The following is a 22,485-nucleotide window of genomic DNA, read 5'->3' on the forward strand; positions in this document are numbered from 1 at the left end:
CAGGGCTCGCCCAGCTCTGTGCTGCTGCTGGAGGAGATGGGATGAGAACATCCCGCTCAGTGGCCGCGTCCAGCCTCCCTGCCGTGCGCGACTCACGTGAAAGGGTAGACCATGGCAGCCACCGAGGGCTCGTCGCGGGAGCAGACGTAGTCAAAGTCCAGCATGCCCTGCACGGCCCGGGTCTGCATGCCCCACACGATGGCCTTGGTATGGCGGCTGAAGAGGGTGGCGCTCTTTCCTGGGGGGCAGAGACAGAGCGAGTATACCCAGAACACACCCCCCGGGGGCTGCCTGCCAGACCCTTCCACGCCCCACGTCCCACGTCCCGCGAGGGCGAGGCGTCAAAACTGCAAAGGAATGTCAAGAAGACGGAACTCTGAGAACGTGGGGGAGGAGGCGCCTAGATTTCTTCTGGAAAGAGGTGGCAGAGAGCGCAAAATGAACTGAGGGAACCTGCCTGGCTGGCAAAGGGCTCAGCAGGGAACAGACAGCAGAATTCCTACAGGACCTGCTCAACTTCACAGGAAAGGTATGTACATGCAAATGAGGGCTTGATCAATTATTTTTAAAGTCACCAGAAAAAAATGTTAAGCTCTCCCAATTTGGGTGACCGAAAGTTTTAAACTTTATTTTTTTTCGGGGGGCGTGGGCATGCGGGATCTTAGTTCCCCAAACAGGGATTGATTGAACCTGTACCCCCAGCAGTGGAAGCACGGAGTCGTTTTGTTTTTTTGGTTTTTTTTTTAATTTTAATTTTATTTACTTGTTATACAGCAGGTTCTTATTAGTTATCTATTTTATACATATTAGTGTATACATGTCAATCCCAATCTCCTAATTCATCCCACCACCACCCCACCGCTGCTTTCCCCTCTTGGTGTCCATACGTTTGTTCTCTACATCTGTGTCTCTATTTCTGCCCTGCAAACTGGTTCCTCTGTACCATTTTTCTAGGTTCCACATATATGCGTTAACATACGATATTTGTTTTTCTCTTTCTGACTCAGGAAGCATGGAGTCTTAACCACTGGACCACCAGGGAAGTCCCTTGGACTTTTTAAAATTAAAGTATAGTTGATTTACAATGTTGTATTAATTTCTGCTGTAGAGCAAAGTGGCTCAGTTATATATCTATATATTATTTTCCACTATGGTTTATAAAAGGACACTGAATATAGTTCCCTGTGCTATACCGTAGGACCCTGTTGCCTACCACAAGACTTCAAACAGCTCCCCAACAATCCTTATCGCCTGTGAACTTGGACATAAGCCAGCTCGGGACAGGATTTGAATCCTCCTGATTCTAGGTCAGCGTAGGTCCAATGAAGAGGTCTGCTGTAGCCTGATCCTAACTGACCTTCCACCTGACCTGCTCCCCACAGCCTCCTCCCAGGTGGCTCTTTCCCGCTCAGAACAATGCTCTTGGACAGGCCAGCAGGAAAGGGGCGGAAAGGGGCGTCAGGAAAGGGGTGAGGGGAACGACAAGAGCTGGCGGAAGTGCATTCCTGAGCTGTCGCCCCAGACAGGCAGGTCACCTGACCCTCCTGCTTTCTGCTGGAGAAAAGTAGCCCACAGGGGACCTTCTCAGCTCCCCCAAGGAAAATAACGCAGAGAGCTCAGGGGCATTGGTATTAATTAACCTACTGTACTAGCACAGGCTTGGCTAAAAGAGACCAGTTTCTCAAGGCATGTAAGATTCTCATCCCTACGCAGGCTTGCCTCTTCCATCACAGCCGTAAGCTTCTCACGACAGAAGGCTCCTGCGGGTGCAAACACCCGGGATTTACTGTGCCCTGGACCCATCTGGGTTCCAATGAGACGTGAGATCACAGAACAAGGGAGGCCACCTAATCCAGTTCCCTCACTTTCCAGTCCCAGAAAACTGAAGGCCAGAGTTGCCAAATGACAAAGATTGTACGTCATCTAGCATCAGAGCCAGGATTCTGTCCTAACCTGAGATGCAGCTCAACTGTGCAACTGAGGAGGGATATAAAGCCAGCACGGCCCCACCACTCCCCATCCTCGGGGAGCCCACATCCCCAAGAGTCAGCACGCACGCAAGAGCACATACACCCATCTGTCCACCCGGGAGGCTACAGAAATCAGGACAAGGCCTGGAATCTCTACGAACCCAGCCGCACTTCCAGCTCGAACGGGGGCAGAACTGGAGCTCTCAGAGCACAGAGAAGGCAAAGCTGAAGGTGGCACTCCTCAGCCCAGCAGCAGCACAGATGGAGGCCCCAGAGAGAACCTGTGCTCTGGGGCTAAGCCCCCACCAGGCTCCTCCACTGGCTCTGCTGTCCTGGCCCAATCTACCCTCCCTTCCTGATCCACCGCCATCCTTCCTCTCCCACGTCTCAGCACCGCCCAGGACCGTAAGACTAAACCCACCTCCACCCTCCACAGCCAAGAGCTCTCACTGAGAGTCTGCCCCCGTTCCTTCTGTCCTTCTGCGCAGGGCTCAGCCTCAGGTCTGGTCTTTTAGGTAACAGTGGATGATGCCAGAGGTAGGGAAGGAAGGGCTACTTGACCTTGCCTAGTTACCCCTTTCCTCTTCTTAGCAAGGAGTCAGAGGTCATCATTACGAAACCCCCCTTCACCAGAAACTCCCCTTCCCCAGAGCGGGGGATCTCTCACAGCTGTCAATGTCAAAAAGGTAAATGAAGGCCCTGACGCTTTGAACTGATTCACCTATTCACCTCGGTCAACAGATGAACGTGTACAAGTTTGTGTGAACACACACAGAAAATGTCCCTGCTAAACAGTGACCTCACACACCAGACAAAGCCCAGTCCCTCCTCCAGATTTACTGCACACCCTTCCGGGTCTCTCTCTCTCCTTCTCCATTCTGTCTTCCACCCAAATCCCAGAGAAATCTAAACTTGTCCCTGGTGCTGGGAGTCTGGGCTGAAGTCGGCGGTGGTGAGGCTGAGGTGGGAAAAGAAAACGAGGACATCATGGGATGTAGATGAAAATCAGGTGGTCAGTGGCTCCCCTCCTGGCCCGCTGGCTCTGCCACGCCCCCTTCAGTTTCCATGGCTCCCTCTTTCCCAGGAGGACCCTCCCTCCTTGGCTCCACCCACTGCCCAAGGCTGTGGGCCTGGCTCTTGCCCGTCCTGCGCTCTCCACCCCCTCCCACGTATGGAGTCACAGCCCCACGGCAAGGAAAGCGGGGGTGTGAAATAAGCAGGGGTGGGAAAGAAAGGAGAGCGAAGACTAGGACTTGGGGCAGGCCACACCAAGGCAGGGACAGAAAGTATACCAGACAACACTGCAACCCACCGGGGACGGGGAGACAAAGCACACCGTAAGACTGTAACCCGCTATCAAGCCACACGCGGAGCTGGGGGCATCCTACCTTGCAGGGATCTTGGACCTGGGACTGAATCTGTCAAAGAAAATGACCAAGGCAACTGAGTGACCCGCTGATGGCTGGAGGCTTTGGAGGGAGCGGGTGGGAACAGGGAGGGGTCCATGGACAAGCCTTGCAGGGCTGCTGCGCTCACCGTCTCTTGTCTATTCACAACAGACAGGAGCAAGGCCAACAGAAGAGAGACCCCCGATCAGCAGAGTGGAGGCAAGAAGGGGAGAAGGCCCACAGAGCGCAGAGAGGAGCAAAAGCACCAAGGCCTGGAGGGTGTGCTGAGCACCAAAGGCCCAGGCCCTCCAGAGGGACAGCAGGCCCGCTCCCACCCTCTTGACCCGTTTTGTCCCCATGAAGCACAATGAGATGATTAGGCCGAGGGACTGGACCTGTCATTCTGTGCTGTGGACAAAGCTACCGGTTTGGGGACTGCAGGGCGGCGGCTTCCAATCTTGAGCGCCTGGAGCCAGTGTCACTATTTCACAAGATGCCTTAAGCACGCTCCGTCCGTCCCGGGAAGAGGCCACACAGGCCATGTCAGCCCAGCGGTAACTAACACAGGTTACCTAGTGCTGGTCGCAAGGGCTGGCTGGCAGGGATCACGTCTCTCATGAATCACAGGAGGGACAGACGAGCAGGCAAAGCACAGACGGGCTGGGAGACCACGTGCGCCCTTGCGGTGGGCTCACCGGAAGGGACTGTCCTGGGAAGAGCCCCAGGATGGCTGGGGGCGTGGGCGCGGGAGTTCTCTGCCGTTCTGAGCTTTGGGCTCCTGCCGTCCACTCAGGCGGAGAGGCTGAGGGACCCTGCCCCCACCTGGTATTTCTGGAACCCTGTCTCCTCCGCAGCCTCCCTGCCCAGCTCACACACCCCATAGAAGGGGGTGGAGGGGAAGACAATGGGGAGTGGGGTGACCCAGGCGCAGCGTGGGCCCTCAGCACCAGGAGAGCCCACGGGGAAGGCTCCAGCCACCACTTCCTCGTGTCTGTTCCCATCCCATGCACCAGGCCCAAAAGCAAAGCCCAAACCGCTTTCCATCCACCTCTGCTGGCCCAGCGGGGCCCAGGAAGGGAAGGGGGACAGGAGGGTCCTGAAACTGCTGGGAGTTACCTAGTGGCATGGCAGGCTTGGCCTTCTTTGCAGGTGCCACCTCATCAGCCCTGGACTCAGAAAAAGACGCCGTCCTGCTGGGGGCTGGAGTCTGGGGGAACAAGGAGAGAGAAACAGTCGCAGCGAACAGCTGGAAAAAAAGCTACCGGTCATTAAGGCCCCAAAGAACTCAGGTAACAAGAACTATGCACAGCTCTGTTCTCTACAAGCTGCTTCCAAAAGAACTAGTTAACAACCCTCTGAGATAGGAATTAGTATTGTCCCCAAGCCACAGGTGAGCAAACTGAGGTTCTTGGCGATACCCACCAAGGTCCCTCCCTTGAACTCAGGTCTGATTAAAAAATCCCTGGTCTTTCCATTACACTACCTTGATAGGGCAGAAAAAACTGGCAGAGATACAGAAACCAACCACATGCTACCTTCTCCCCATACCTCCCCAGTGCCCCCAAAAAGCTGGGGACCGTGCCCAGGATGGGATGGGACGTGAGGGGCGACAAAGATGACTCTGCAGGCTTTACGGCAGAGGAAGGCTGGCACCTACCGACGTGCTCCCGCTGGCGTTGAGGAGGAAGTTTGCAGTGTGGGCCGCTGTGGGCGGCTGATTGGGGATGGGCCGATGGCCCAGGGCCATGCCCACAATGGCCGTCATGTGAGTCTCAGTGCCAAACACGTGGATGGGGATCCCAGTGGTCTTCCCTGTGAGGGACGGAAAAGGATCCATGGTTCAAGTCTCCTAATAAGTGCCTTGCAAGGAAGGCCACATGACTGGCAAGGCCCCTTCAGAGCCCGCCCGATGCCTGGCGCTTTCTGTGCAAGACCAATTATCCCAGGAGAAGTGGGTGGTCATTATCTTCACCATCAAACAAAACTCTGTAAAGGTTACCTGCCAGTAAGAGCAAGAAAGAGCCTTACAGACACTCTCCAGTGACCACAGGCAGCACGAGAGCCTGCGCCCCTCACGTCCCCCGGCTCCCCGACCCCCTCCAGATTTGTCGCCCGTGGCCACCACGCTGCAGCCACCCAGGCCCGGCCTCTGTTCCTCAACAGCCGGGCTCCTTGCCCCAGGGCTCTGGCCCTGTTCCTTCCTCTGCATGGAGCTGTCACCTGGCTGTCAGTCAGCTCAGCTCAAGTGCCACCTCTTGGGAAAGGCCTTCTCTGACCTCGACAGTCGCTCCCCTCCACACCGCCCTGCCTGGAGATCCCCACCAAACAGCCTCTTGTTCCAGCCGCTGTTTACTTGTTCATTGTCCCGTGAGTTGAACGTCCCAGGCATGACTGAGTAACATTCACCGTGCTGTTCCGAGGGCTACGTCCATGGCAGGTCCACAGTTTCAGGTGAAAACTAGGACTTGGTACCACTTCAAGTGACCTAGGTGGGTTAGTGTTTGCCATGGATATCAGATTTGGGGAAATGGGAAGGTGGAAAGGTTCTGTCTCTCCAGTTAGAGGGCGTGATCACCGAGCAGGAGTGTCTCATATCCTCACCCTCACCGCCCCCGCCCCACACATAACTGCTCTTAGCAACGGGGTTGCGCTGCACTCAAGACCAAAGCCGCTGGTTCTATCAGGTCAACTCAGGGAGACCCAGTCTTAGTCCTCACTGACGTCACATGGTCCCCAAGTTCTTGACGGCTCTGAGTCTGAGGTCTCAGGAGCCTGCAGGAGATGCCCAAAATGCAGAAGGAAGAAAGGAAACCAAAATGGACCCACATCCTCTCTGTCCTCAGCTCAGCGAGGGGCAACTCCCTCCGGTTCTATCAATTACCAGACCCCTCCCTCCATCCAGGTCACCAGCGGTCGGGGCCTGGACACTTACCACTGTCTCCCTCCTCTGCCCCCCACTCCAGGCCACCACTCTGCCCTAGAGGCTGCCGCAGCCTCCTAGGTGGTCCCCCTGCTTCGACCTGGCTGCCCTCTGGTCTTGTCTCCACCCAGCAGCCTAAACAACCTTCTCAAACCTAAGTCAAATGGTGTCACTCCTCTGCTCAGTCTTCCAGCAGCTGCCAGGGTCACAGCCAAGTGCCCACGGGACCTGTTCTAGCCCCGCGCATATCTGCTCCCTCGACCTCTCTGCCTCCATCCCCGGACCCCCTGCCTTCGCTCTCCCGACCCCAGTCCCTCAGCCCTCCCAGCTGGTCCTACCCCAGGGCCTTGGGACTTGCCCTTTCCTCGGCAGACAGTCACCACTGACTGCTCCCTCCTCCAGGTCTCTGCTCAAATGCCACCTTTCTGGTCAAGCGTTCTCCGATTGCCTCATTTAAAACTGCCCTGTCCCCTCCCACAGATGCTAGAGGCACAGATGTCCCGCCCCTTCCCCCTGCTCGTCTTCCTTCATGCCACCTGACACTGCAGTCAGTGTTCTCAACTGCACGAGGACTCGCTGCCCGTCATCTGTCGCACGTGGCTGTGACCCCAGGGTTCAGCACAGGGCCCGGCACACAGCAGGCCTTCCACAATTATTTGTTAAGTGAACAGCTGAATGAAAATGCCTTCCTGCCCATTGAGTTTAGGTTTCGGTCAGGTGCTCTGTGTCAGGAGGGCACAGAACAGCAGCAGAAGCGAGCTGCACCTCCAGAGGCGGGGGGGAGGGCACGGAGCCACTGGAAGACTGACTCTTGCAGGAATCCCGAGGAGGCGTGACACTCAGGGTGGGAGAGACAGAAAAGGTTCCCCATCTTACCGACTTCTCCCATCACCCGTAAGCCCTCCTGGTAGTTGGGGCCACCTCTTCGGACAAAGATCGTGACCTCGTGCTCCTTCAGGGGGCCCTGGTAATCTCGAATCGCTCTCACGATGCCCTGGAAGCACCAAGGGACAACAGACATGTGACCAGAATGAACGCAGCCATAAAGCAAGCATTTATAACCATGGGAAACAAATGTCCCAGGGCGTAGATTACAAGGGCTGCTGGGAGTTCCCTGGTGGTCCAGTGGTTAGGATTCAGCGCCTTCACTGCCGCGGCCCAGGTTCAACCCCTGGTCGAGGAACTGAGCTTCCAAAAGCCGTGCGGCACAGCCAAAAACAAAACAAAACGAAAAAAACAGGGCGGCTTCTCACAAAGCACGGCAGGCCCTAGCACTCAAGAATTTTACACGTGTTGCACACACAAGCGACCCAAAGGCCCAGGACAAGCAACCACTGTTAATGGTGCTGAGGTGAGAACGTGGGGCACCTAGCGGTGACACCCCTCGATGCGCAGGGTGCTGGGCCTCCAACGCCAGTGGGGCTTTGCTGGTCTCTCTTATCCCAATCTATAGTCGTTCTTGTTCTCTTATTGCAATTTTGGGGGAAACTCTATACCGAGGTCCTATGCAAGAGCTGTCAGGGTGATCAGGACATAGTCTACTTAAATGTCAAAGTCCTACAAAAGCTTCTTCAAGTGATTTGGGGGAAAAGCATTGCAATGGGTATCAACTTTGGAAACGTGGGAGCATGTACAGGTATGGACCAGTTTTGTCTCTCCAGATGGAGGGCAAGTTTACTGAGTCTAAGTGCTGTCGCTCATGGCATTTCACGGGAAGCTCTACACACAGTTCCTGCTCCAGACATAACCGCCCTTATCGACGGCGCTGCCTTTATTACATGCTGCTCAGAAGTTAAAGCAAAGCTGTCGAGATTTATCTGTGTCAGATCTGTTTGTTGAATCAGGTCCAATTAGGGACCTGTTTTAGGCAGGACTGGCAAGGCCTGGTCCCCTCCTTCTCGAGAGCTCAGACTTTCAAGACTGACAGTTATTTATGCATTATTTTCTTTCTTTTTCTTTTTTCTTTTCTTTTTTTGCGGTACGTGGGCCTCTCCCGTTGCGGAGCACAGGCTCTGGACGCGCAGGCTCAGCGGCCATGGCACACGGGCTTAGTTGCTCCGCGGCATGTGGGATCTTCCCGGACCGGGCCACGAACCCGCGTCCCCTGCATCGGCAGGCGGACTCTCAACCACTGCGCCACCAGGGAAGCCCTATGCATTATTTTCAAAGCTTATGTGGAACTACCAGATGGAAGACACTCTTTTGAAGGGCTTCAGTGAGCACCTGACAGGATGGGATACGTGGCCTCCTGAGGCGGCCCCCTTGAAGGGGAGGAGTCTCGAGACACGCTAGCTGTCATCCTTCTTGACCGGCAGTCACACTTTCTTTAAACTGGGGCCCACGCCCCTGACTTGTGCACAGGGACCCAGGCTGACGGGCCTCTGGCTGGAAGAGCAGGAGCCCCAGGGCATCAGACACTTCCTCATGCCAACCTTTTGGAGAAGGGGCAGATGATTGGGAAACAGAAACGCTAGGAGGTGCAGAGAACCCAGAGTCTTACAATGGAGTGTTGGAAATGAGATCAGTCAAGCCAGGTTTTGAAGAATTGGTCCTGAAAGGGGGGAAGGCACTTCCCCACACTTCAGATGGGAGAATTATGGCCCAGCGAGGGTCGGCTGCTTGGCCAGAGACACACAGGTTCGGATCCAGATCCATCCCGGTGTCTTGTGCATCCCTAGGTCAAAAGCCCCTCCCCCGGACTGGGTAACTGATGGGAACCTGCTTCTGTCTCAAATCTACTTGCACAGAAACTTCCCTTCTCTGCTCCCAACCCACCCACGTTCCCCTGCAGCTGGTTACCTTGAATGTGGCGGCCACATTGGTGAAGTTGGCGATGCTGCCTCCGATAATGAGGATCTTGCCTGGGTTTGGAGCAAGAGAAGTCAGAAAAAGGTTAGAAAGGTAGACTTGGGCATCATAGAAATCCAACTGAGAGAGTGCTCTCTCCTGAGTGCGCGTCCCCCAGCTGTTAGGAGATACCAGTGCAGAGGCGGGGGGAGCAAGCTGGTCTCTCCTGATGCCTGTTCAGTGTCATCAGCTCACCTCTCCATAACCTGTGCCACGAAGCAGGCGGCTGATCCAAGCCCAGAAAATCTCCGTTTCTTTTTCTGGCTGCGTCGAGCAGCTTGTGGGATCCTACTTCCTGACCAGGGATCAAACCTGGGCCCTTGGCATTGAGAGTGCGGAGTCCCAACCACTGGGCGGCCAGGGAATTCTCGAACCCACAGAATCTCTACGTCATTCCTAGCTGGCATCTAGAAACCCAGCTTGGTCTTTGGATACCCCTGGTGGGAATCTCTATCTGGCTCAAGGGAAGGGGAACTGGTATGTGTGGTCCCAAAACACAGGACAGGTGATACAGGAAAGCTGGGAATCACACAGCCCAGACAATAAATGTGTAAGTGAGTCGCTAAGAACCGCGTTATAGCAGTCAGCAAAAGCATGCCACCACCGCCTCCCCCCTTGCACCTACTCATAGGGCTGTATACATCCATCCATTCCTCGCCCCCTCGGAGCCCCCAGTCTGACAGACCCCGTCACTGCCCATTGTGCAGTCAGGGAAACTGAGGTCCAGAAGTTAAATAACTAGCCCCAGGTTGCAAAGGACCAGGAAAACCCTGGTGCCTCACAGCCCAGCCAAAGCTGTCCCCACCGAGGACGTTGGGCTGCCCCGGGGAAGGAGCGCGTGTCTCACCATCGGGGTGCTTCTCGCGGGTCATGAGGGAGAGGATCGTCTTGGCGTAGTCATAGGTCTGCTGCTCGCTGGGGGCGCCCGAGTACTCCCCATAGTTCGCTAGCTCGTTGACACCCCCTAGGTCGCAGATGGTATCACTGCCAGGGAAACAAGGAAGTCAGTGCTGGCTCCAGCTTGAGTGGCAGAGGCACCTCCCTGGTGCCTGGGAGGCCACGCAGACGCCCCTGAAGCCTCGAGGTCGGGCAGCCTATGGACCTCAGACCCTCAAGGCCCAAACAAGTCATACTTGAAGATTAACTGTCCTGCATCATACGCTCCCGGGGGGGCATCCTCCCAGCCCTACCCAAGACTTCTACAAAGTGTAAAAGTGTGACTATTCATACAGGCACTACAACACCTGGAAGGACACCCAGCGTGGTGACCTGGGAGGGGGAGGGGTGGTGACACAGCCAAGCAAAATTCACTTTCTGGTTCATTTTCTGTATTTGTTGTACTTTTGCATGGAGCACATTATCACTAATGATAAGAATTATAACTAATAACTTCATTTTGAAGCAAAGAAGAAGGTTGCAGAGACGCTGTGTAGGCCCCTCTGGGATGCCCCACAAGTTCTGCTCTGCACCGAGCGGGGAGGAAACTGGAGACCCCGAGGTGAAGCAACTTGATCCAGGCCACATGTGGGAAGCCTAGGTGGACCTGGCTGCCAACTCCTCAGCAGCCCTCTCAGTCACCTGTACACGACAGAGGCGCCACCTCCAGCCACCATGGTCCAGATCCTCCCCTTGGGGTTCAGCAAGGTCAGCTTCAAGCTTGCCCCACTTTTGGCATCCAGGTCTGCGATGTAGGCTTCCTAGGGGCCAGACAGCAACAGGTGGGCCCTGGGGGCACACCCTTCACCAGGTCACAGATCCCAGGACCCCTCCCCTTCTCCTGGAGTCGTATGAAGAGGTCCTCCACTGCCTTCACAGTGTCAGGGAGAAGGGCTTGTGCAGGGCCTCACGTGCCTGGGACAAAACGTGATGCCGTCTCCAAGCACCACAACCCCCCACAGCCAGTCACCACCTGGAGGCAAACTTCCCAAGTCCTTTCTCTCCGACTTCAAGCCCTTGGCTCTCTGCCCAAGTCCCAGGCCTCGCTATGTCACTCTGCTTCTAGCATGGCCCCCACTCCCAGCATCTGCCTGCCTAGCTCATCCCGTGCTGTGCCCCCCAGGCCCCATCCCTCCCCCCAGCCCAGCCTCTTCCCTTGACCTGGGTTCCGTCACACATGCCTGATGCTGTGGCGAGGACCTCTCAGAGGATGGGGTGGGAAGGAGCAATTAAAATTCTCAGCAAGTGGCCGAGAGAACTACCTTCCTGGCAGGATTCGGGGAGCCACTCAGAATTACTGAGAAACAACAAGTCACGTCACGAGCCCAGGGAGGTTGATTGAGAGGGGAGTCTGAAAGGATCTCCGGGATTCAGGGGCTTGGCTGACCCCCACACCCTCCTCCTCCAGGGATTTTAAAAAATTAAATGGCTCCTGTCCTTCCTTTCCTGCCAAATACATAGCCCACAAGGGTTGCCAAATGCTCGTAGGAGATCAGTCACTCCCCCACCCCGCCCGTCCCCCTCCATCTCCTCCCCAAACCAGCCTTACCTCTGGATAAGCCTCCCGCCCGAAGGGGGGAGGGAACTCTATATCACCCCACTTCACTTTGCAGATGTAGTCGGCGGTGGCGTCCACCTTGGCTGCCAGGTCAAGGACGTAGACGCCATCTTTGGTCACTACTTTAAGAAGAAAAAAAAAAAAAAAGCAAAGAAGAGGCAATCAGACATGGGCCCTAGCCGAGGTGACCATCAACCTCCAACCCCTCCAGACTTCCCCACACATCACTCCCATGGGGGACCACCCAGGCCTCACGACTCTCCAGCTCAACAAGAAACCAGATTGGTCCTTATGGGGACACAGCTTTTCCCCCATTCAAGGAAAAACAAATTCTACAAGACCAGTCCCTGCTCCCTGACCTCCAGGTAATAGGGCAGGAACGTCTGTTTCAGTTGCCATGGCAATTTTTAAGCATTTTTACAAAATGCTATACTCCATGCCTTAAATGTCTAACTATTCATTCACCACAACCCCGCTATTTACAAAAAAAGTGTCTAAGGCACAGTCTCTAAGGCCCCCGGGTGCACACACCAGGGGCTCCTAGGGTCCAGCGAGAAGTGGGAAGCCATGGGCACACTGGGCCCCCAGCCAGCAGGATTCATTTACTGCCGCCTCACTGGAGTCCAGTTCCCTTTCCCCCAGGGCCATTTAGCTAATTAAGTCAGCACAGAGCCATCTGGTCCATTAGAGGGGCTACATCCCTAGCTGGAATCTGAATCAGGACTTTGCCCTATGAAGCCCTGGCCAGAGCCAGCCCGCGCCATCTGCCTCCTTCACAGCGCGAGAGGCTTCGCCGAGGTCTTTCCAGCCTTGGGGGTCAATGATGGACCAAATCCTGGAGGGGGAAGCGGGGAGGGGGTCTCCGAGGCACCAAGAGGAAGGAAGGGTCTGACCGGTCAGGCGGATGCAGGGGCGGCTCAGCTCCTGGTAGAACAGCCTAACCCACCGGCAGCAAGAGCCACAGGGCAGAGTCAGATCTCAGCCAGGACTTCCCCAGCACAGAAGAAAGAAAGAAACTGGAGTTGGCGAAGAGGAATGACTGTGGCCTCCTGAGAGCTCAGGAACAGGAGCCCGGAGATCCCTCCGCCCACGCACAGCTGTCTGCGCTGCCCCCTGCAAGTGGGGGTCTGGTCCTCGGAACGTCAAGGCCAGGGTTACCATAAGTACTCAGACTCTGCCCTGTCCCACCCCAGCAGAGACAGTTACCAAGGGGGTTGATCTCGAGGTAGGTGAAGTACAGATCCTCATAGAAATTGAAGAGGCCGGAGATAAAGCTGGCTAGAATCCTACAGGGGGAGGCAGAGAGGGACTGTCAATCCGTGGCGGAGCGGGCTCAGAAGCAATCCCTCACTGCCTCTGACAGCTCCACTTGCCAACAGCCACCCCGCTGACCCCTCACTTTCCGCTCCAAACCCCGCTCCCCAGACATCACTCTTCAGCCGCTGAGGCGGAAGGGAGCTGTCAGGCATGCAGCAGGAGGGGGACATGCGCCAGACAGAAGGGGCACGGAGGTGAGGGACACTGACGCACGTTTCAGTCTGAGCCGGCCTCCCCTCCACCCGCATCATCCCTCCTGGGGACGGGCAGTGGCGGTGCCTGCCTTTTGCTCCCCATCTTCCGGCCAGATGCTGGGGCGGCGCAGTGGGTGCCCAGACAGGGATAGACCACTCTGCTTTCCCCATTCTGCGCCCAGAGCTGTTGGCCTTCCCCGTTCCTCCGCTGCCACCTCCCTGCCATCCTTCTCACTCAACTCTTTCTTGTCTTCGGGGGCGTGGACCAACAGGTGTTTCTTGATGCCCTCAAGATTCAGCTTCTCGTCCACACCAACGAGCAGTTTCTGGGCTTTGGCGTCCACGTCACCCACATCCACCCCGCCTTCGTGGTGGAACAGGACGTAGTCCCCTTCTCGGGTAGCATAGATGCAGACATAGAACTCCTCCTCCTTACGGGGGAAGAGAGCACCACGTGGGTGAGGGGCCCAACCCCGGTGGTATCATTTCTAAAACCCCATAGACACCTCTCACAAGGTAAGAGCAGGTCACCATCTTCCCCTTGAGGACAAGAGACAAGAGGCCACTGCCTTGCTGGCTGACAGTCCAGACTGAGCCAACGTGACCTGCTCTGGGGGAAGGGGTCCTGCCTTCAAGTCCTTCTCATCCCAGCACTGGGAAGTCCCCTCTGTTACCAACCTTGATTCCTTCCTGCTGCAAACTAAGCCCTTTCCTTCATCTCTGGACTCCCTGCTCCGTAGCACCCTCAAACCCTCAGCACCGCTTCAGAGACTCTGGTCCCTTTGGTTTTTCTCCAGCAGCTTGATTTCTCCTTCATCATTTTAGGGTCAACAGGCACAAAGCTCCCAGAGGGAGAAGCCCCAGCTAGGAGCCACTTCCCACATACCTGAGTGTGGGGGACGAAGGGTTCGATCAGAAAGTTCTTGAGGAAGCCTCTGGCCTTGCCAACCTACAGAGATTGAGGGAGGTAAAGCTTAGACCAGAAGACATGTCTTGCTCGCAGGGCAGGAGGAAGGATCGCCCTCTGGTCCCTCCACCTCGCCCTCCCATCAGAGGCGGGGCCCAAGCACTACTGCCACAACACCTGCCAGAAAGAGATCTTTCCAGAAACCAGGGCAATGGGCTCAAGAAGTCTTCATGAGGTCTCCTCTTCCATCCACCACCTCGTGCCAGCTACACTTCAACACTGACCTCACACATCCTTTCCTGCCTCCTCTGGAGGAGGATAAATGAGCTGCAGCAACACCCCGCCCCCAGAAGCAGAGATCAGGAGCATCTCCCCTCTGCTGTGCCACCAATTAAAGCGATCAGACAAACCAAGGCTGTCCACCCCAGAGCGCAGGCAGGGAGACCCAGCCCCAGAGCATGAGTCTAGGCGCAGGGAATGGCTCGGAGCGGGGAGGGAGGGGAGCCTGACAGGGAAAACTTTTCCACACAGACCTTCCCGGCTGAGGACAACAGGCCTGCAGAGCTAATCAGTTTGAGTGGGTCCCTGGCAGCAGCCGAGGCGAGACAGCCCTCATCCCTCCCAGCATGTCCCGAAGCCCCCGCCCACCCATGCGTGCGTCACTGCTGAGTCAGGACCAGTGATCCATCAGAGGTAATGAGCTGCTCCCGCTGGGGTCAACGCTGCTGCCCAGCTCAGAGGTCCCTGACATCCCCCTCCCAACAGACAGCGGAGGAAGAGGAAGCATGAGGACCTCCCCGGGGACACTGCTCAGCCCCCAACCCTGCTGTCCTCTCCCCAAAGGCCTGGGGGCACAAAGGTCCAGATCCCTCTGCCCCCAGGCCTGTGTGTAACTTCAAGGATCCCTCTTTACCCAGGAGAGCCAGAAACCGGGAAATGAACGTGAAGAGCTTAATTTGAGGAAGGCCAGTAAAAAGGAAGATGGTTCCATCACCATCTTCATCCTACTCCCGGGCAACCAAGTTAGAGAACAGCTCAACCCTGGTCCATGGTCACCCCAGATGCGACAAAGCCAGGTATGGACAGCACATCCTCCCCAGCGTAAGCCAAGCCTCAGCTTACTCCCTCCCTTCAGTTCTCCAGCTCCTTTTGGGAGAAGAAAAAGAAATGCAGTTTTATTTCTGGGCATCACGTAGCCTTCCTAAGCCGTATTTCACTTTAACTATCTCATCTACAGAGTTGAAATGGATCAATGAGCTGGAAGAAGGCAAGAATTAAGTTTACTCTTCAGTATTATTAATTGTTTCCTCCTCCTAGGTTCTTGGCCCAAGAACGTTTCTGCCTAAATGATTCTGCATCTCCCTTCAAGTTTTTTTTTTTTTTTTTACCCACCCGCTTATATACGCAGGTCATGACAAGCTACCTTACCCTTTCTGGAAACTAAAAAGAAAGGAGTTCCCAGAATAGTTCTCAGAGTCCCATCTCCACGACTGTTGTTAAAGAAACAGACCGTTTCCACCTGGCTCTCTAATTGTACTGGGGTTACCTGCACAGCACATCTTGCCGTTCCCTGATAGGGGAGCTGGGAACGAGCACCAAGGGGGCCCTGCTGCCTAAGGCAGCTCTGCCGGGCTCCTGCCTTCCCCAGGCTGCAATCTGACCAGCTGGGGGGGTGACCCACAGTGCTGATCTGGAGGCGACCACATTTGCTTCTGTTACCACAGCACATCCACCCCGACCCTACACCCAGACTCACTGTGGCCTCCTGTCCCAGCCGTGGCTTCAACCAGGACTTGACTCCATCCAGAGTGAGGTTGACCCCAACTAGGCCCAGCTTTCCACGCCGTTTGATCAGCTGGTCTGGCTTAACCACCAAGCTCTGGAATAAGAGGGGTTTGTATTTACAGCAAGGAAAGATAGGGAAGAGTAAGAGGTGACAGTTTGGGGACCCAAAGCACAGCGTAGCCTGGTGGCTTCCAATCCACCCCACCCCCAGAACGAATTCCACCCAACCTTCAAGGTCAACTCCCAGAAGCTTCCCTCACCTACCCCAGCCAACATCTTTCTTTTAACGACAAGGAATCTAAAGCCATCCTCACCCAGGAAGGGGTCTGGCAGAGCAGGTGCTCACTGAATACGTGCTGAATGAGTAAGTGATTCCCTACCCTCCCTATGTGGTATCTTAGCTTCATTCAACTTCTCAGACTATCGACTAGCACCTGTGTTTCAAAAGAAAGAACGGAGACAGAGCCTTGGGGTGACAAAGGACCTTTGAGGACATCTGGTCCACCCGATCCCAGGGTTTGAACCCTGTCTGTAAGACCAACAAGCAGCCCCTAGCCACTGCTCACACACTTCTAGGACCAGGAAGTTCACCGCCTCCGGAAGCAGCTTGCTTTGTGGTTTGGGCTGCCTCATGGTGGGAGGAAACCTGCATCCCTGAATGCCTCCCCCTACTGGTCCCAGTCCCGCCCCCTGGGGCCTGCCAAAGAAGTCTAAGCTTCCAGACACCGTCCCAACAATGGCCCTGCAGAGATCTACAGAGAGGAGCCTCTACTCCAGGGTGCATCCCATCAGCCGTTCTACCCAAAGTACAACGTCACACTTCCTCATGGCCCTGACATATTCCTGACAGGGTGGTGTTTGTCAGTGAGCAACTATCAAGTGCCAGGCAGCACACTGAATACTTTCCAGACATTGTTACTAATCCCTAAACTCACAGGGTGAGTGCTATGCCCATTTGACAGATTGGGAATCTAAAACTCTAGAGAGGTGAAATGGCTTGCCCCAGGCCACATGGTTAATATGCAGAGAGCTGCCATCTGAACTCCGGTTTGTCCAGTTCCAGTCCAGGCTCTGTACGCCGTGCCAGGGGACCTCAGCATGCAGGGCCCGGGGCCAAACACAAAACGTGCTCAGCCCCCTGCACCCTGCCCACCCATGCAGACCGGCTGCCATCACATGCCCCGGGGGGACATCTCCAGCAAACCTACTGCTTTCTCTTCCTGGGACTCTGGGCCTGGAGGAGGGGCTCAGGCCGGGGGGCGGGCTCACCTGGCTGAGTAGCCACGGGTGGTCCTGCAGCAGGTGGGCCCAGTCAGTGTCAGGGGTGACCCGGGCATACTTGAACCGGTTCTGGATGGCCGAGGTGGTGCAGATGTACTTGTAGAGGAGTTCTTTGCCTGTCTGCTCGGAGATCGCCTTGGCCGACATGGCTGCGGAGGGCCCTGCTCTACCTGGTGGGGTGAGAGGGGCTGGTCAGAGCGGGTGGGGAGATGGAGGTGCCATCTTCTCCAGCAGGGCAGACCCATGCCCAGCTGCCCCCAGACGATAAAACCAGATCTCAGCGCTTCTCTGAGGGAGAAGAGGGCTGCCCCAGGAGGAGGGATGGAAGGGAGATCTCAAACAGCACTTCTAACGTCATAGAAGGAGGATCGGGAAACGATGGATGAGGAAAGATGGTGGAGAAAAACAAAGGTGGCATTTATTCCCCCAGAGACTCTTGGCCTCCACTCCCTTTAGGAAAACTAGCTCACCCAAGACCACATGCATCCTGGCACAAAGGAAGCCAGATGGGGAGACCAGGAATCGCAGGGATGTGACCCACACCTGAGTGCTAGTCCCAGCCGAGGTGGGCATACAGACACTGAAACACACTCTTTGGTCCTGTGACCTGTGGGGAACACGGCCAAATGGTGCAATGCTGGCCTTACACGCCCTCCATGTTTGGTCTCCCCCACACCCAGACTCACCCACTTCACACTCTTATACACATCACCAGCCTGAAGGCTGGGCGAGCAAGTCTACTTAGCCTCACGCAGGACCAAGCCCCCAAGGAGCAAAGAGGAAGAGTCACGTCAAAGCCCATTTCTCCTAGGACACTAGACTCCCACCCAAGTTCAGAGCAGAAACAGGCTGGCGGAACCGTGACTTTCAGTGCATCCCACCCACCCCACCGAGTCATCCAGCTACTAATTTAGAGCAAAACAGAGGCCTCTCTGGGGACCACCCATACTGGTCACTTCTAACTGAGCCAGAGTTGGGAGAAGAGGCAGAAACCATCCTCGGTCACATGTACGTGAGCCCTGGGAGGGACATGGAGATGTATGGCCTTGTTTCTTAGATGAGGAATAAAACCTCAGAGGGGTTAAGATAACTTGTCCAAGAAGCCTAATTAATAAGCGGGTTGGGCGGGGAGGACTTCCTTGGTGGTGCAGTGGTTAAGGATCCGCCCGCTAATGCAGGGGACACGGGTTCGAGCCCTGGTCCGGGAAGATCCCACATGCCGCAGAGCAACTAAGCCCGTGCACCACAACTACTGAGCCTGTGCTCTAGAGCCCGTGAGCCACAACTACCGAGCCTGAGCCCTACAGCCCGTGCTCCGCAACACGAGAAGCCACTGCAATGAGAAGCCCGCGGGCCACAACTAGAGAAAGCCCACATGCAGCAATGAAGACCCAATGCAGCCCAAAAAAAAAAAAAAGCAGGGGACCTAAGGCTTTTTCTTTTTTGGCTGTGTTGGGTCTTCGTTGCTGCGTGCAGGCTTTCTCTAGTTGTGGCCAACGGGGGTTACTCTTTGTTGTGGTGCGCGGGCTTCTCACTGTGGTGGCTTCTCTTGTTGCAGAGCATGGGCTCTAGGCGCATGGGCTTCAGTAGTTGTTGTACACGGGATTAGTTGCTCTGCGGCATGCGGGATCTTCCGGGACCAGGGCTAGAACCTGTGTCCCATGCATTGGCAGGCGGATTCTTAACGACTACCAAACCAGGGAAGTCCAGGACCCAAGGCTTGAACCCAAACCCTCTCACTCCTGGTCCCCAGAAAACCCACATCTCAGCCCTAGAGAAAAGAGCAGTTCTCCAAGAACCAGGCCATTTCCCCTACCTTCACCTCACAGAAGAGTCTCTGATGACAATTTCTTCATATTCCCTCCCCATCGCTTTGTCCTGACACACCCATTCTCCCTTGGGTAGTGCCAGGAGCGATTTGGGGAGAGAAAGGGTGGGGAGACAGGGAGGGAAAGGAAACCAAGTCATTCACGCCAAGAGCTTGGCCAGATCAGGAAAAGTCACTCCTGCCTCTCCAACAAAGACCCAGAACTGAAGTTGTTGAATTTGCTGGGGGAGAAAAGTCAAGCGTAAATAAAGGAGGGTGGAACTGGAGGGCTGGCTGGTTTATACACTCAGGAAGGCTGGTCTCCATTCCCAGCTGAGGGAAGGCCAGAGTTCCAGGGGCCACTCTGCACCTCCCTCCCAAAAGCCAGGTTGGGCTTCAGGTTCTCACCCTGGCTTGGCTGGCTCCCTCAGCCTCCCAGCTCGGCACAATGGGTGCATTCAGTCTGGTGTCTGGCCCAAAGTCGGGTAGCTGGGAAGGGGCTCAAAGGAGACGTTCCCTTTTCTCACCTTCCCCTGGGATGACTTCCGGCTCCTTCTCAACATAAGTTTCCGAAGGAGGTACCTCAACCAGCCCCACTGCCTCATAGCCGTCCACCCCCCACCCACTCCAGCTCCATTTCCCAACCTCCTTGACTCAGACCAGAAAAACTGGTCCTGAAATCAGATGGGTACACGTGCCCCTACCCCGCTCCCAAACAGAGTGCAGCCCAGGGCAGATCAAGCAGAGAAAGGAGGGGGCAGCTGCTGACCACCCTTAGCGGTTCTGACACATCAGCCGCCGGCTGATCACGGATTCCAGGAGAAAGGAAGCCCCTCGCTAAGCCTCTCCAGCAGAGGGCACTCCCAGAACAACCACCCCCCAAACCTGGCACCTCCCCAAACAGAGACCCAACTTTGGAAAGAACACGGATGAGAAATGGGACCTTCTGCAGCTGAAAAAAAATCACAATTTTCTTGAGCCCTTGTTCAAATCTCAGATCCAAGAACTCATCTTCAACCAGTCCCCGGGAGGGGATGGGAGAGAAGACAACAGGGGATGATACAGGATAGAAAAGTTTTGCCAGTTCACCCAAACACAGATTTGTCACTAGGGCACTGTGGCTTAGATGGCGAAGGCCCTCTCAAAGCCAAGACAGAGAATTTACATGATAGAAAAAAAGCAGGGAAAGAATCTGGCCTCTGCATATTCAAGACAGGGTAAGAAGGCTCACAAAACCAGGGAGTGGACTGGGTGGAGATAAATCCGCAAGTTTAATCATTCAGTAGGGCCTCTCTAGGGCAGTGGCTCTTAACCTATCTGAGGTCTCAGACTCTTCTGAGCACCAGAAAAAAAGCCCAGAAAAATGTGCACATACCCTGTTGTGCATATCATTTCAAGGTGGTGACCTATGACCATGACCTGACAGCCCAGAGACCAATAGCTAAGAACATCTGCTCAAGAGACAATAGGACTTAACGTGTATACCAATCTGGGCTGGGAACACAACACACACACACACACACACACACACACACACACACACACACAACACACACACACACACACACACACACACACACACACACACCTCTCTCTCTCTCTCTCTCTCTCTCTCCATCCAAAGGAGGGACCTTCTGAGCAGAATGGGGTCTTTTCTGCACACAGGATAAGTGGCCCAGAACTGAGTTCATCCACAACAGCCACCGAGGGCAGAAGCAGCCCACAGAGAAGGCTGAATGAAAGGAGCCTGTTCCCCAGGACTGTATCCCTGGGACACCGCCAGTGGAGAGGAACCACTGGGGGCGCTACTTATGGTCTCTGTGGGAAGGCCAAAGAGCACTTATTTTAAGGTTAGTATCCGTAGGATTGGGATTTTTTTGAAACGACAGACAATCCCTGGAGTAAAAGGAGGGGCAGAATTCTGAGGGTCCTCTACTGCAGCAAACATAGTGGAGAATGGGGGTGGGGGCACCGACCACCCAGCTCAGTGTCTGAGGGCTGTTCCCATCACCATCCTCCGAGCTGTTTAAGGAGCGTTTAAAAAAAAAAAAAAAGCAGCAGCAGAAGCAGCAGCAGCAGCAGCTCTTTCAGAGGTGAAAACAACCCTCTGGGCAGCTGGGTCTACCAGCTGTCCTTCACCCAACATTTCAGAATCTCAGAAACCCAACGATCTGAGCTGGCTGGAACCCAGAGCAAAGTTAAAGGGAGGAGAGAGAAGCGGGCTGTGGGCTGGCTGACCAAACTGTGCTATGCACTGCTCCCCTCCCACCCCCCCAAAATCCTCTTCCCAGGCAGACTCCGGAGGACCACCTAATGGCAGAACTCCTCGGCCCTTCACAGTATCCGCCAAGGTTGGAGAGGGCAGCTGGCGCCGCGACTGGCCCTCTGCCAAGCCCAACAGGAGGGCGGCGGCAGCATCCTCCAGCCCCATGAGGACCTTGCCTCGACCAAGCTCGGCAGCAACGCCAAGGGTGGCGAGGGACACGGGTACCCCGACCATCTGTCGCTTAGCGGCTGGGCCCGACGGCACCTCCAGAGCTAGGAGGGTCTTTCCTGCACCGCCGATCCAAGGCTAGGTCCTCGTGGCGAGGCCTGGGTCGGCCCGGCCCCATGTGGCCCGCAGCGGCTGCGTGCCCCGCTCGCTCCCTCCACTTCGGCGCGGGGCTCAGTCGACTCTCCACAGAACTAAGAGGAAGGGCCTGAGCCCGGCTTATGAGGGGTAGGAGTGGGGAAACTAGCCACTACTTCCCGTCCCCGGCATCCGGTGGGAGGCACTCAGATGGGGGCAAGAGGTGGCCGGATAAAGCCCGACGAGGCTCAATGACTGGCCCCGGGGTGGGGATGAGGGGCTCCAGTTAGGGGCAAATGGAATTCGGCGGAGAGAAGACAGCCAAGGACGGCGGCAAGCCCTGTGCAAACTCCCAGGAACTGGAATGTGGAGGAGTGGGGGAGGGGGCGACACGAGGCAACCAGCCGGGATCCCGGCGAAGGCTAACCTAAAGCTTAAGACCCTCAAAACTTCCAAGCAGGTGCAGGGAGCGCGCGTGAGCCCGAAGCCGGCGTCGGGGGAGGTGGTTCCGGGTTGGGGGAGGGAGGCAGGAAGCTCTGGACCAGGTGAGGTCCACCTCGCGAAAGCAGTCGCCCGCCACTCACCTCTCTGCGAAAGCCTGTGCGCGGCGCTCGGTCTACAGGCCCCCAAACACCGCCACTACCGGGAGCGTTCCAGCCTCCCGCAGCCGCCCGGGATCCGGCTTTTGTCCCGGCCCTGGCGGGCTTCTCCCCGCCCCCAACGGCACACTGCCCGAGCCGCCCGGCGATTGGCCATACGCGTTCCCTAGCCTGAGCTCCAGGGCTCCTCCCAATTCGCTGCCCGGTATAGCCCCGCCCCCGAGGCCGGGCCCCAGTGGCTGCTGGGACTTGTAGTCCCGGTGGTGCGTCTGTCCCAGACCGCTGGCCGGCACCGCCTCTCCGGAGCCTGCCAGGACAGGGAGGGGTCGGGGGCGGGGCCTCGGGTGGGGAGATAGGCCGGGCTACACTGGGAGGAGAACATAGGAGGCTAGGGGCAGTGGCCTGAT

The 22,485-nt window shown here is 56.0% G+C and overlaps 1 protein-coding gene across 3 annotated transcripts in view; it reads right to left on the minus strand.

The window, feature by feature from the left end:
* Positions 1-22,197, minus strand: part of ACLY (ATP citrate lyase) — a 42,221-nt gene extending 20,024 nt beyond the window's left edge. Inside the window, exons 1-15 of one of the 3 annotated variants that reach the window (XM_060135896.1) lie at positions 22,064-22,197; positions 17,092-17,273; positions 15,794-15,916; positions 14,017-14,079; positions 13,371-13,561; positions 12,826-12,905; positions 11,611-11,741; positions 10,704-10,822; positions 9,973-10,109; positions 9,078-9,139; positions 7,155-7,272; positions 5,016-5,170; positions 4,475-4,565; positions 3,359-3,388; positions 97-238 (exon numbers count right to left, since the gene is read on the minus strand). In XM_060135896.1, coding sequence (XP_059991879.1) covers positions 97-238; positions 3,359-3,388; positions 4,475-4,565; positions 5,016-5,170; positions 7,155-7,272; positions 9,078-9,139; positions 9,973-10,109; positions 10,704-10,822; positions 11,611-11,741; positions 12,826-12,905; positions 13,371-13,561; positions 14,017-14,079; positions 15,794-15,916; positions 17,092-17,250 — 1,601 coding nt within the window. In that variant the 5' untranslated portion in view covers positions 17,251-17,273; positions 22,064-22,197. Of the gene's footprint in view, positions 1-96; positions 239-3,358; positions 3,389-4,474; positions 4,566-5,015; positions 5,171-7,154; positions 7,273-9,077; positions 9,140-9,972; positions 10,110-10,703; positions 10,823-11,610; positions 11,742-12,825; positions 12,906-13,370; positions 13,562-14,016; positions 14,080-15,793; positions 15,917-17,091; positions 17,277-22,063 lie in introns of those variants that run through there. The other 2 variants (XM_060135897.1, XM_060135898.1) reach the window with 2 other exon arrangements.
* Between the last annotated feature and the right edge of the window lie 288 nt (positions 22,198-22,485).

Source organism: Lagenorhynchus albirostris, chromosome 20 (assembly GCF_949774975.1).
Source record: "Lagenorhynchus albirostris chromosome 20, mLagAlb1.1, whole genome shotgun sequence".
Lineage (NCBI taxonomy): Eukaryota > Metazoa > Chordata > Mammalia > Artiodactyla > Delphinidae > Lagenorhynchus > Lagenorhynchus albirostris.